Source organism: Pteropus alecto, unplaced genomic scaffold (genome assembly GCF_000325575.1).
Source record: "Pteropus alecto unplaced genomic scaffold, ASM32557v1 scaffold226, whole genome shotgun sequence".
NCBI lineage: Eukaryota > Metazoa > Chordata > Mammalia > Chiroptera > Pteropodidae > Pteropus > Pteropus alecto.
In genome coordinates, this window is record NW_006440132.1 from 6,184,292 (window position 1) to 6,197,970 (window position 13,679).

The 13,679-nt window shown below is 50.7% G+C and overlaps 1 protein-coding gene across 8 annotated transcripts in view; it reads left to right on the forward strand.

The window, feature by feature from the left end:
• The window catches only part of WHRN (whirlin), an 80,382-nt gene that overhangs the window by 23,033 nt on the left and 43,670 nt on the right, over positions 1 to 13,679 (forward strand). For 6 of the 8 annotated variants that reach the window (XM_015593402.2, XM_015593405.2, XM_015593403.2 and 3 more), the window contains exons 2-3: positions 1,772 to 1,990; positions 10,802 to 10,927. The exons of 1 other annotated variant lie outside the window; for it this stretch is intronic. In XM_015593402.2, the coding sequence (XP_015448888.1) occupies positions 1,772 to 1,990; positions 10,802 to 10,927 (345 nt within the window). The remainder of the gene's footprint in view (positions 1 to 1,771; positions 1,991 to 10,801; positions 10,928 to 13,679) is intronic. One more of the 8 variants, XM_015593407.2, reaches the window with a different exon arrangement.

Consider the following 13,679-nt stretch of genomic DNA (forward strand, 5'->3'; position numbering starts at 1 on the left):
GGAACAGTGCCTCCCGCTCACTCTTCCTTCTCCAGGAGAGGTTCGAATGTTAGTGTCCTCCTTTGACAGGCCCCTCTCAGCCAGGGCTCCCCATTCTCCTTGAAAGCTCAGCCCTCAGCCCCTGTTTATTGAGTACTGGGGAGTCAGTAACGAGTGTGCACTGGATTCAGGCAAGCTTGAAGGGGCCAGAGAACTAAGTACTCCTCTCCCCGTTTTAGACATATTGTTGTTTTCTGATATCAAAAGCAATATACCCTCGTTCTGGAACATTTGGAAAATATTGAGAAACAGGAAGAACAAAATAATAACCACCCCTAATCCTACCACCCAGAGAGAAGCACTGCTGGCATCTTGGCACGTTACGCCTCAGGTTTTTTGTTGTTGTTGTTGTTGTTGTTATTTTCTGTGTGATTTTTCTTTGAACACAGTTGAGATTATACTGTAAGACATGATTTATATCCTTTTGACCCCACTTAACATTAAAATAGATCATACAGCCTTGGCATTACAAACTCTGAGTAATGATTTTAAAATGTGATTTTTAATGGCAGCATGAACTTTCATGTGTGTATGTACTATCATTTGCTTAAGTGGCCCCCAGTTTTGGGGTGTGTTTGCTATCAATCCTAGTTGCTAAATGACTGTCTCTGGGGGGCGGCGGGTGGGGGAAAAACGCTTCATTTCAGCTGCGGGTGCATCGTGGGAAAGCAATATGGCCGATCTCAGCTTCTTTCCTTGTGATTAGACCAGCTCCAGACTGGATAGTGTAGAATAAAGAGGGCACTGCATTCAAAGTTAGTTGCTATGGGAGAGGAGCTCCTTACTAGCTATGTGGGTAGGCAGTTGCCCTCAGTTTCTTCATCTGAACAATGGGTTTTCCTTTCACACAAGATGGGATGCCATGAGGATTTCAGGAGCTAAAGAATGCAAGGTGCAGAATGTCTGACACAGATAGGTCCTTTATAAATATTAAGCTGTCGTTATTATCAAGGTTTTTATCTCTTGATGTCTTGTATTTTACCGGAGTTGCCAAGACCACTCCCAGATTCTTTGACACTAGAAGGGCTTGCAGTTTCGGTGTATAGTTGTGATCGTGGCTAAGAGTTATTACGGTGAAAGGATACCTAGCAAAATGAGCAGAGGGAAAAGGTACGGAAGGCAAAGTCTGAAGGAAACCAGGTACGAGCTTCCAAGCCCTCCCCCTGTGCAGTCACACAGGATGAGCTTAATTCCTCCAGTACTGAATTGTGACAATGTGTAGGAAATATTGTCTACCAGGGATGCTCATTAGAGACTCAGGGCCAAGGGCTTTTACTGGGGGCTGATCACATAGGCACCTTCTGCCTGTACCCCCACATTCCAGATCTTCAGAAGGAGAGCAGGCGTTCAGCATAAACTGCAGAGTTTATGCAAGTAACCTGGGCATGGCAAGCCACCTTTGTCAGTCGTGGATCGATTGGAATATTCAGAATGCAAGTTCCCAGGTGCCAGCCAAGCAGACCTTCCTAAGGATGCAGTCTCAGGCCTGCTGTCAGCTCTTCTCTGCATAGCTATGCTAAGAGACCATATTTCTTGTGTTTGGACTACTTCAAGAGAGGGGTGGGACAGATGTCCCCGTTTCCACAGGACAAAATGAGTGCTAGAAAGGAAAGGGATTTAGAGACCGGCCTCTTCCTCCGTGTGCGGGTACTGAGAGGAAGCACATTCCGGGTAGTGGGAGAGTGTCCCTCACTGGCCCCTTCCTGCTAATCCTGTATCCCTCTCTCTCTAGGCTCTCAAGGGCTCCAAGAAGCTGGTGCTGTCGGTGTACTCGGCGGGGCGCATCCCGGGGGGCTATGTCACCAACCACATCTACACCTGGGTGGACCCGCAAGGCCGCAGCATCTCCCCACCCTCGGGCCTACCCCAGCCCCATGGCAGCGCCCTGAGGCAGCGCGAGGGTGACCGGAGGAGCACCCTGCACCTCCTGCAAGGCGGGGATGAGAAAAAGGTGAGCTGCCCAGGTGCCGTCCTTGGCTTCAGCAGGCCGACCTGAGGCGGAGAGCTGGTGGGGGAGGCTGGCTCACAAGGCCCCATTCTTGTGAAACCCAGAATGGGGACGTTTCTAGAGGCTGTAAGGAGGGTCTTGGTTTCATCTGGGCTCTGTTCTTTCTTTTTGGCTTGTGCAGCCTGTATTACAATGCAGGCTAAGCTGCTGCAGCAAAATTACCCAGACTAGGATTTAAATAAGAGTGGCTATCGCTCCCGTCATGGCAGAATAGAGGGGACAGTGTAGGCTGGTGGGGCAGCTCCGCTCCACATCTTATTTGGGGACCCGGATTCCCTCCAGTACCTTCCTCTAGGAAATTGCCCCCTTCTGATGGCAGAAGCTTGGCCAGCCAGGTCCCCATCCGGCCCCTAGAGTGGAAAGGGAAGGAGAGAACTCAGTGCTTCTCTTGAAAGTAGAGACGATTTAACCTCTCAGCAGTCCAGATCCAGACGCATGGCCGCACTCAGCTACCAGGACTTCGAGCTCTATAGGGAGCCTTTTGCAGTGCTGGTCTTAGGTTGTAAGGAGCAGAAACCGGTCCTGGTCACATTCCACAAAGTGGAAATTTACCAGCAGGGTGTGGGCAGTTCCAGAATCGAAGCTGAGGAACTCTGAGTGAAGCTTCCAGAAGGAAAGGGATCTCCACCATTTCAGTTCTCTGCGTTCTTTCCCTCAAAATTCATATTCCAGGGAGGAGCACCTGACTGGTGGGAAGCGCTGGGCACTTTGACCGATGGAGCTACCGAGACTGTAGCTGGTGGGAGAGGGTTTGTTGCCAAAGCACCACAGGATGTTGGAACTTGAAGAAGAGGGACAGAGGCATCAACAGAGACCTCCTCTCCCCGGACCGTGACTGTCTCTTAAAATATTTTTAAAAGGACTGAGAGATGGTCTCCCTGATGTTTTAAACTCCACTCTGGGCTCTGGTTGCTTTGCGCCTCATGGTTGCTCCTAGGACCAAGAATATAATTCTGCAAGCAGCTCTCTCGTGTTTTAGGACCTTAACACTGACGGCCCGAGGCCACGTAACTTGAGGCTCTGGGCCAAAAGCCTTCCCTCTGGAGACTTTCTTAGCTTTCTTTTCCTGTCTTATAAGACCGTTAACATTTATTTAACGTGTTTTGTGTTCTTTGTGTTCAAACGTCAATATGCAGGAAGAGCAGAGGTAGCAGCAGCTTCTATGCCAGGTGAGAAGCAGCGGGGTAGCCAGTTGGTACAAACTGCCAGGCCAGCTAGGCTTTATCAAGGTGGCCAGGGCTGGGTGGTGCAGGGACAGATTCATAGCCACCTTCCTGCCAGGTGGCCTTGCTCTGTGGCAGCCTTGAGAAAGCAGCACTGTCGGTGGCATTGAGTCATTACCAAGGCCGGCCTTCCAGGGTTGGACAGAGAACTTGCTTTATCATTTTCTTGAGCCCTTCCCTGTGTAGGATATGATCGCAGACTTGTGATTATTGCTGATGGAGAACTGGCCAGGTGCTGGGCTCTGCTTACAGCATCTTACTGGATCCTCATAGCCGCCCTGTGTGGTAGGTGTCCTTATCCACATTTTACAGATGAGGGATCCGAGACTCAGAGAGCACGCAGGACCCATTCAGCAAGTCACCTGTGCTTAGCGAGATCCTATGGTGTGCCTGCCACTCTTATGGGAGGTAGGAACAGAGAAATGGACAAAAGAGATGAGGCCCTGCTCTGGGGAAGCTTCCAGTGAGTTTGGAGATCATGGGAGGAGTGAGACAAGAATCCAGAAGTGAACATAAGTGAGCAATATCATTAAGGTGGTGAAGATTGCTGGAAGGAAATAAAATCAGGAGAGGGGCCAGAGAGTGATGGGGAAGGAGGCACTGCTTCCGATGAGGCGGTCAAGGAGGGCATCTCTGAGCAGATGACTTCTGAGCCAAGCCCTCAAGAGGAAGAAGGAGCCACCATGTACCATTCTGGCAACTGAAAATCCCAGGCAGCAAGGGCGGCACGTGCAAAGTCCCTGACGTGGGAGCAAACATGGCATCTTCAGGGCTTAGAGAGAAGGACCTTGTTGCTGGAATTGAGTGGGTGGGAGAGCTGCGAGGAGATAAGGTGACCTCTCAAGTTAGTTACATAGGAATGCAGAAGGCAGAGGTCAAGAGAGGACTCAAATACCTCAGGAGCCAGGAAATACCCCAGACCACCCACAGAGGCCTTCGCAGATCTCACAGCTCCAGACTGAAGCTTCTGCCCTCCCCACCCCTATCCCTTCCTGATACAACACAGAAACCCCCATTTCCCTGTTGAGGAAGAGCATGAGGAAAACGTCTCTGGAACCTTCACTTCTGCTCCCTGGGCCTGACTCTCGTCTGGTCTCATCTTCTAATATTTCAGATTAACCATGAGTAGACTCCCAGATGGACTTCTCACGCCAAACTTCAAAAACCCTAACCCAGCCCCAGTGAGGACACACCCTCTTGGGAAGTGAGCTCTCAGGGCAATAATGACGTAAGACTCACACATATAGCAAAATTCCCCTTGAAGCCCCACAGCTGTCCTCTGAAGCTAGTTCTGGTTTCGCAACCTTTCCAGTGATGCTCTTCTCCACGCTGAAGTGTGAGAACCATCCCTTAAGGATGAAAGAAGGATCAGAAGGGAAGACCCTGTGTGGCTTTCTGGGAATCAGATCCTCGGGAGAAGAAGGGCAGGGAGCAGTCGCTCATTGTTCTGGCTTCCCGTTCTGTGCTAACCCTCAGCCTCTATAGACGTAATAAACTAGAATAGATTTGTGTATGGGGTTAAATGGGATAATGTCAGTGTGGCAGGGAGGGTAAGACACTGGAGCCAGGCTGCCTGGGTTCAAATCCTGTCTCTGCCATTTACCAGCTGTGTGACTTTGGACAAGTTATATAACCTCTCTGAGTCTCAGTCTCATCCACTGTAAAATGGAGACAATGATAAAGCCTACTCTCCCTGCCTCTGTGTAAGCTCTGTGGTGGTAAGGATCTTGGTTTTGTGCCCTGGTACACCCATAGTGCCTGGATCAGTGCTGGGCACAGCATAGACGCTCAGTAAGTACCTATTACATGAATGAGTGAATCACAATGAAAACACCTGACCGGTATATGGTAGAGGGGTAAAGGCGCAATAAACATTTGCTGAGTTTGAAAATAAGTCCTATTTGATCAGATGTATGTACACACTGTTCTTTGCAAAGTTACAAAGATATAACTTGGAGGTTCCCATGACCCCACTCCTCGGGTTCAGTTAATTTGCTAGAGCTGCTCACAGAACTCAGGAAAGTGTTTAACAGTTTATTATAAAAAGGATAGGATAAAGAATACAGATGATCATCCGGATGGAAGACCTATGTAGGGTAAGGTACGTGGAAAGGGACTCAGAGCTTCCACACCGTCTCTGGGTGTGCCACTCTCCCCATACCTCCATGTGTTCACCATCCTGGAAGCTGTCCAAACCCCATATTATTGGAATTTTTATGGAGGCTTCCTTATGTAGGCATGATCAATTATTAACTCCACTTCCAGCCCCTCTCTCTTCTCTGAAAAATAGGGGTGGTGCTGAAAATTCCAGCTTATTATTATGGCTTGATCTTTCTGGTGGCCAGCCCCCATCCGGGAGCCATCCTGGAGCCTACCCAGAGTCACCTCATTAGAACAAAAGATGTTCCTAGTGCTCTATTGTTTAGGAATTTACAAGCGTTCCAGAAGCTCTATGTCAGGGACAAAACCAAATATACATATTTCTTATTATAAATCACCTGGTTTTAGAACTTCTTGACTGTGACCTTGGGAGAGTCACTTAACCTTGGGTGAGTCACTTAAATTCCCCTGTCTATGATCTGGAGATGGTCACAGCCATATGGGGAGATGGAAGCAGCCATGTAGGGTTGTTTCAAGTATTAATGACCGTGTGTAAGCACGAAGCACGGTGCCTAGGATGTAGTAATTAATTTCGGTGACAGCCATCGTTTATCAGATGCCAACTAGGTGATAGTTACCTTTTATATCTTTGTGCCCCAAAATGCTTATTGATGTCATCTCCTAGGGCTGCTCACATCGCTTCCTGGACAGGATCAGGGTTCCAGGGAAAGGCAGGAAGGGGGAGGGTGGTGCCTGCTCCTGGTAGGTTGTGCGATTTGTATTTCACTGATAGGGAAACCAAAAATCAGAGAAGCAGTGAGCCTTGCCCACAGTTGCCCCAGAGGGAAGGGGAGAAGGAGGATTTGAACTCGGCCTATGGGAGTCAGTGTGGGGTGCTGGTTAAACACCTGGGCTCTGCCAGCTGTCGGCCATGTGACCTTGGCCACATCCTTTCATCCTTCCAGCCTCAGTTTTTTCATCGGGAAAATAAGAGAAACCGTAGAGGAGGAGAGAGATTTAAAAGAGGTAATGTATGTGAAGTACTGACAGAGGGCCTGGGATTTAGGAAGCACATTCAGTGACCAATTAATTTAGTGAGTTATTATTACATTCATATTATTAGCGGGAGTGGTATTCTTTTCACGGTGCCAGGCTTCTTCTCACAGCTTAGTGTCCTTTCGCATCGGTGAATTTTGTTTCCTGCCAGACGCTGGTTGAATTTCTGGCAAGTGATTGAGTTAGATTACCCCGTGGTTGATGGGACTGTTATTACAGTTCTGTGATAAAGACTCTGTTTTATTCCCATGTAAGGGATTTATGGGGAGGTGGCAGGGAGGCGGGAGGTGTGTTTTCATCCTTAGTATTCAGAGGGGCTGCTGCAGAGGACTGCTGCCATCTGTGTATTTCTGGGCTCCTCTGGGATCTCCCTGCCCCAAAAATCTTTGTCCTGGAGCTGGAGGGACCAGGTGGAGGTGGAGACCCGGGGGACAGGAGGGTGACCTCAGGTCACCCAGTGAGCAGGACTGGAGTCCAGCTTGTCCCAGACCCTGAAGGCACAGCATGGAAGAGGGGGTCTGTCCTGCTGGGCACAGTAGGGGTTCCAGGTGGGATCTGCCCACTCTGTTCTCAGCCTGCCTCACTGACCTCCCCCCTGCTGTGAGCCCTGCCTTTCTCACCCTACCGCTGTCTTAAGGCTCACACCCTCTCCCGAAGGATCTCCAGAAAGGGCACCCCTCTGCCGTTCCCCCTTCCCAATAGTCCTCCTAAAATCCCAATCTGATCCCCTCTCTCTGCTGTTGAAAGCCCAGCCTTCTTGGCCTGTCTCGAAGTCCCACACAGGTTAATCTCGTCCCTCTCTGCTGCCCTCCTGTCCCCCGGGTCACCCTCCTGTCCCCCGGGTCTCCACCTCCACCTGGTCCCTGCAGCTCCAGGACAAAGATTTTTGGGGCAGGCCTCCCTCCGTGCTGCCCTCCATCCAAACAGTACCCTTAGGTGACCCCAGGGGGCTGGGCTCTGTCCAGGTTCTGAGATTTGCATGTGCTGCCATTCTCCCCTTGCTCTGGCTGAACCCCTCAGCCTTCAGGGCTCTAAGGTCACATCTCAGAGAGGCTTTACCTGAGGTCAGGCTCCCAGAAATGGACTCCTCGAAAGATGTTTGTAGGAAAGTACCTACGTTAAAATAGTGACTCCCTAGCGAGGTCTACCTCCTAATTCCTGGAGCCTAAGAAGATGTCACTTTCTGTGGCAAAAGGGAGTTTGCAGATGTGATTAAATTAGAGACTTGAGATGGGGAGTTTCTCTTAGAAGAAGGCAGAGGTGTCAGAATCAGAAAAAGGTGACTTAATATCAGGAACAGAGAGATCAGAAGACGCTATGATGCTACTGGCTTTGAAGATGGACAGTGGGACCATGAGCCAAAGAGTGCGTGTGGCCTCTAGAGGCCAGAAAAGGCAAGGAAACAGGTTCTCCTCAAGAGCCTCTGGAAGGAATGCAGTCCTGTCTGCGTTGTTTTAAGCCCCTAAGTTTGTAGTCATTGGTTATGGCAGCAATGTAGTGCCCTGGGATCAACACTGGGAAAGGCATGAGGCAGGCAGGGCTGGGCAGAGTGGGGAGTGGACGGCGATGCCCTCACTGAAGAGGCCTCGGCCAGTCTCACGGTGCTCTGGACCTGGGGTGGCCCTGCAGAGTTGTCCTGAGGCAGAGGTTGGCCTTTCTCCCTCACCTACTCATTGGATGGGAGCTGCTCCAAGGAGGGGTGTCACCTCAGGCGAGGCAGGTCTCAGGAGGGACTCAGCTGTGAGCCACCAGCAGTCAGCACTGCAGCCCAGGGCTCCTCTGAGGACAGGGGCCAGGTGAGAGTCTCCTCTGAATCTGGGCCCAGCACAAGGCTTGGCACAGACTTGGGGCTTGGTTAGTGTTTGGATAGAATAACATTGACCGCTCACATGGGCACAGCCTGTCCCGGCCTGTGGAGTAGCCTGTATTCATCATGTCCCTGAGGAAGACCTCGTCATTCTTTCCAGGTCATACCTGCGCAAGCTTAGCCAGATGGCTTGCCCGAGAGGACCATTTGGAAGAATATAACAATCACCAGTGTTTTCTGAGTGCCTCTGCTGTGCCAGGCATGCTTCTAAATGCTCCGAGTATACGGACCCATTCATTCCTCACAGGAACCCAGTGAAGGACTATACTTGTTTTCCCCATGAGAAAACAGGCCCAGAGAGTGGAAGTGTTAAGATTAAACACTAATAGTCTGGCTCCAGAGCCTGTGCACGTAACCACCACACTGTCACCTCCCAGTTACACAGACCCGCATGTGATGGGGGACCAGGATGGGCCTTGAACCCAGGTCACCTCAAACCTATCTCAGTCCTAGAGCTGGCACTAACCTCAGGCAGAGAGGGGCCAGTCACAAGGGCTGGGCTGTTGTTTCAAGTCCAACCTCAAGGATCTAAAGAGCCTCCTGTTTCTAGGAGAACATCTGTCTCTCTGACGCTTCTGGGTGACAGCTCTCAAGGGTCCCCAAGAGCTCTGCGGGCCTCACAAGTGCTCTCCTTACTTATGTTCTTTCTGAGGCGCAAACTAGGAGCTGGCTCTGGACATATGGGGCTGGGGTCACCTTGTTGGGCAGGGGTCACCACCTGGCCCTGGCCCTCTGGGGATGGGCCTCCCCAACATGCCCCAGAGTCTGTAGTCTCAGAAACAAACCCCACAGAGTCTATTGGGCTCTACTGAGCTCTCTCCCAACAACGGTCTGCCAGTTGGTGGGAGTCAGCTGTGGCCATGTGGCCTTGTCTGGTTTTGTCATGTGCAATGTGGAACCAACAACCGCTAACATCTATTGAGCAGTTACTGTGGGCCAGAGACTAGCCTATGTTTGTCTCCTAATTTGATCCTCTCCACCGTAACTTTATAAGGCAGATACTATTTTCATCTTCATTTTGTAGGCAAGGAGGCTGAGGCACAGAGAGGTTGTTAGTTAAGTAACTTGCCAGAGGTCACACAGCGGAGCCCCCAGCTGGGCAGTTTGGACTTGACCACCTCCACCCTGACCTCCAGGGTGGTCGAAGAATGAAGTGACATATGTAACAGTCTTCTCCTGGTGGCTGATACAGAGCCTTTGGTTACTCTCAGGTGAATGACTTTTCAGAAATAGGAAGTTGGTTGGGTACCTTCCCTAATTCTGTGACATTTGCCTTTCCCTGGTGCCCGAGGACACAGTGGGTTCTCTTTGGATCCCTTGTATGTTACTGAGTCTTACCTTTTTGCGGGATGTTTTCTGCCCCCGTGGGTAAATTCCAGCTGTTCTGGACCCCCTTCTCCTTTTCCATAAATTCCCCTCCATTCCCAAGGCACTGTTGGCCCGCATGTTTCCTGAAGGTTCCAAATCCGACCCTGGCCTCTCCTGCCTATCCTCCCTAGCCTCGCCCCTCCAGCCTCAGCACTCCCACCTCTGGTCACAGTGACTCACCTCCACGCACCTCCATCAAAGCATGCTCCCCACATGCTGCCCCGTGTCCCTGGAAGGCCCCTCCCTCCTGCCCTGACCCTGCCTGGTGACTCTTGCTCACTCTCTGATCTCATCAGAGTCATCACTTTCTCCAGGAAGCTCCTTTGACCAACTCACACTCCCCCAGTCAGGACCAGTCAGGACCAGTGCCCCTTCCTTTCGCCCCCACAGCCCCCGAGCTGTCCCGCCATGCTCTGATCACACTGTTTACTGGTCTCGCTGCCCCTCTAGACTGAGGCCCTCTCGAGCAGGATAGTGTCTGGGTCATCTCCTGGTCCCCTGGCCCAGCACTGGGTCTGCGCTTAGCAGGTGCTCCCCGTGTTTATAGAATTGAGGGCTGCTGAAGCAGCCACCGTGGTACATCAGGATGGATGGCAGAGCAGGAGATACGCGGGAAGGCATGAGACCCCCTAGGAGGTGGAAGGCCTTTGGGAAGGCAGGAGTCCTCTGGGTTGGCAGGTTGTGGTGCCTGAGCCTGGACTCAGCCTTGATCCAAAGGAGACAGCACGGAAGGTGCAGGAGCCTGGGTGGAGACCCCAGGGCCTGAGCAGGCACTCGCTGATGGAAAGGGCATGATCAAGGGCAGCTAGCAGAGGCAAGGAGTGTCTGTGGCCCCCGTGGGATCATGTGACACCTGAAGCATTGAGGCACTCTATGATGTTAGCATCAGGAGGTCCCTAAAGGTCATTTCCTTCAGCACTGTCCTTTTACTGCTCTCGTAACTGTGGCCCGAGGAGGAAGAGGGACTTTCCCAAGGTCACTCAGCAAGTCAGAGCTGGGGCAGAAACCGGAATGTTCCAGGGGATCTTGCAGGTCTGAATCAGTTGCCCTTGGGCTTGGGCGGGGCTCTGCAGCCAGCTGCCCCCCGATGTTCGTGGTGCCCTTCAGGCCTTCGAATACTGTCTCCTGTCCCTCCTGCAGGTGAACCTGGTACTGGGGGATGGCCGGTCCCTGGGCCTCACGATCCGCGGGGGAGCAGAGTACGGCCTGGGCATTTACATCACTGGCGTGGACCGGGGCTCTGAAGCCGAAAGCGGCGGGCTCAAGGTGAGAAGCTCCCGACTCCCATGGCAGGAGATGGGGTGCCGGGCTGCGTGCCTGGGTGGGCGAGGAAGCCATCTTGTACGTGGCGCTCTTTGCAATCAGACTTCCAGTAGAGCAATCAGCACTCTCCTTAAGGACCGGTCCCAGCTGGGAGCCTTCCCCTGGCTGCATGCCTCTAATTCACAGCTCAGAGAGAGCGACAGGAGGCGTGCCCCCATCTCCCAAATTCTCCTAGCTGTCCTCAGCATAGGGTGGCCTCCCACGTGGTGCTGGGCAGTGGGCCAGCCCAAGCTCTTCATGGGTGCTGTTTTGCAAACACTGCTAATAGACTGCGATGGCCCTGACTCAGGGTTTATTATGGTGCAGGGAGTGGGAAGAGGAGAGAAAGCCGCGAGCAGGATTGGGGTTGCACTGGAGCAGCTTCAAAGCTGGCATTCCATCCAGGGCAACCAGCAATTACTGACCTAATATGATTAGCTCACATTTTAAAGAGGACTAACTGTGTGTCCAGCATTCGTAATTGACTTCACGCAGATCATATCATTGAACCTTCATGCTACCCTGTGGGGTAGGTTGTTATTACCCACATCTTCCAGTTGAGGAAACTGAGGCAAAGGGCGTTTAAACAGACTTGCCCAAGGTCACCCAGCCGATGGATGCAGAGCAGGATTTGAGCCCAGGCAGACTTAATTCCAAAAGCTATGGCCTTAACCACTACCCTGCACTGCCCTGCTGAGGTGGGCCAGGACCTCGCTCAGAGCTCTGGGGGAGGTGATAGGAAGTGAGGCAGAGACTGCTCACAAGGACACTGGACCCAGGATGAAGATCACGTAAATGTACGGCAGTGTGTGTTTGGACTAAATCCTCATGTCAGGGATGCTGAGGCAGCAGCGACTTGGAGCAGTGACCATGGCACAGGTGGCATTTGAGCCAGGCCTTGCAGAATGAGAGAGGCCGATGGATAAAGGGACTGGAGAAGAACGAATGTCACTGAAGGAGCCATGTGGTTTGACCGTGGGTGACTAGATGGATGACGAGCCTGCATGTGAGGTCGGGGAACGAAGCACAAGGTGAGATTGTACCTTCGTAACAAAGGGCCTCGAATACCCCACAAATGTGGAGGAATCCGGTCCTCTACACAGATGTGAAGAAAAGGCCAGGGTGGATCTGTGTGGTGTTCAGGGTGTCCCCCGTGCCATGGCGTGGTGGATGGACTAGAGGGGTAGGGAGACGGGGCAGCTGTCAGGTTCTATTAGGAAATTCATTGCAGTGGAAAAAGCTCTGAGTTTGGAGTCGGGAAGATTGGGCTCAAATCTTTCGCTTTAATAGCTGTGTGACCTTGGTGAGTCCCTTCTCCTCTCTGAGCTTCCCTTCCTGTTCCCAGGTAATCATAATTAAGGAATATGTCTTTCTCAGGATTACTGGAAAGATGAAAGGAGGATGAACTAACAACATTAATGACCAAGGTTAAATTTATTGAGTGTCTAAGTTGTGGACTGAACATATGTGTCCCCCTAAAATTCATATTTTGCAACCCTAATTCTCAGTGTGATGGTGGTTGGAGATGGGGCCTTTGGGAGGTGCTTAGGTCATGAATGGGATTAGTGACCTTATAAAAGGGACCCCAGAGAGCTTTCTAGCCCTCTTTCCACTATGTGAAGACATAGGCGAAGTCAGCAGTCTGCAACCACAAGAAGGTTCTCACCAGAACCCCACCCTGCTGACACCCTGATCTCAGACAACCAGTCTCCAGAACTGGGAGAAATAAATGTCTGTTGTTTATAAGCCTCTCAGTCTCGGGTACTTTGTTATACAGCTGAAACTGACTGAGACAGTCTGTTCTTTCCCAAGACACCCCTGCAAAATACGCTATTTTGTTAGCTCATTTTGCAGGTGCGGTATCTGAGACTCAGAGTCGCACAGCTAGTAAGAGGCAAAGCTGGGATTCCCATCCAGGAATCAGTGTTCTGGTTCTAGAACTTTGCTCGTAACCAGGCAGGTAGTAGTAGATGCTCTACGAAGGCTGGTTGGGTCTAGTTGGTTCTGAAATGCCCTGGGTCTGGGCATCAGCTATGCTTTCAGCGGGTTAAGATGTAGAGTATCTGAGACTCAGAGTCACACAGCTAATAAGAGGCAAAGCTGGGATTCCCATCCAGGAATCAGTGTTCTGGTTCTAGAACTTTGCTCGTAACCAGGCAGGTAGTAGTAGATGCTCTACGAAGGCTGGTTGGGTCTAGTTGGTTCTGAAATGCCCTGGGTCTGGGCATCAGCTATGCTTTCAGCGGGTTAAGATGATAAGATGGCTCCAAGAGGAAACAATTTCATAATGTTCTGTATGCAGATTATGTTTAATGAAACTGTTATTTTGGAATAATTTTAGTTCTATTAAAAAGTTGCAAAGATGATTCCCCTTCATCTAGCTTCCTCTAATAGTAACATTTTATATAAACAGGACACATTTATCAAGACTAAGAAGCTAACATTGGTAGAATACTGCTAAACCAACTACTGACTTTACTCACAGTTTTCCCACTAATGCCCTTTTTCTTGTCTAGAGTACAGTCCATTCCAGCATACTACATTGCATTTAGCCTGTATGCAGTTTTAATTTCATTATTTCCCCAAAAAATTACAAAAAAAAAAAAAACGATTGAAGGCAGTTTGAAACATGGAGTAAAGTGTGTGTGTGTGTGTGCGTTTTGTTGTTGTTGTTGTTGTTGTTGATTGAGAAAATTGGGAGGAAGGAAAATGGGTG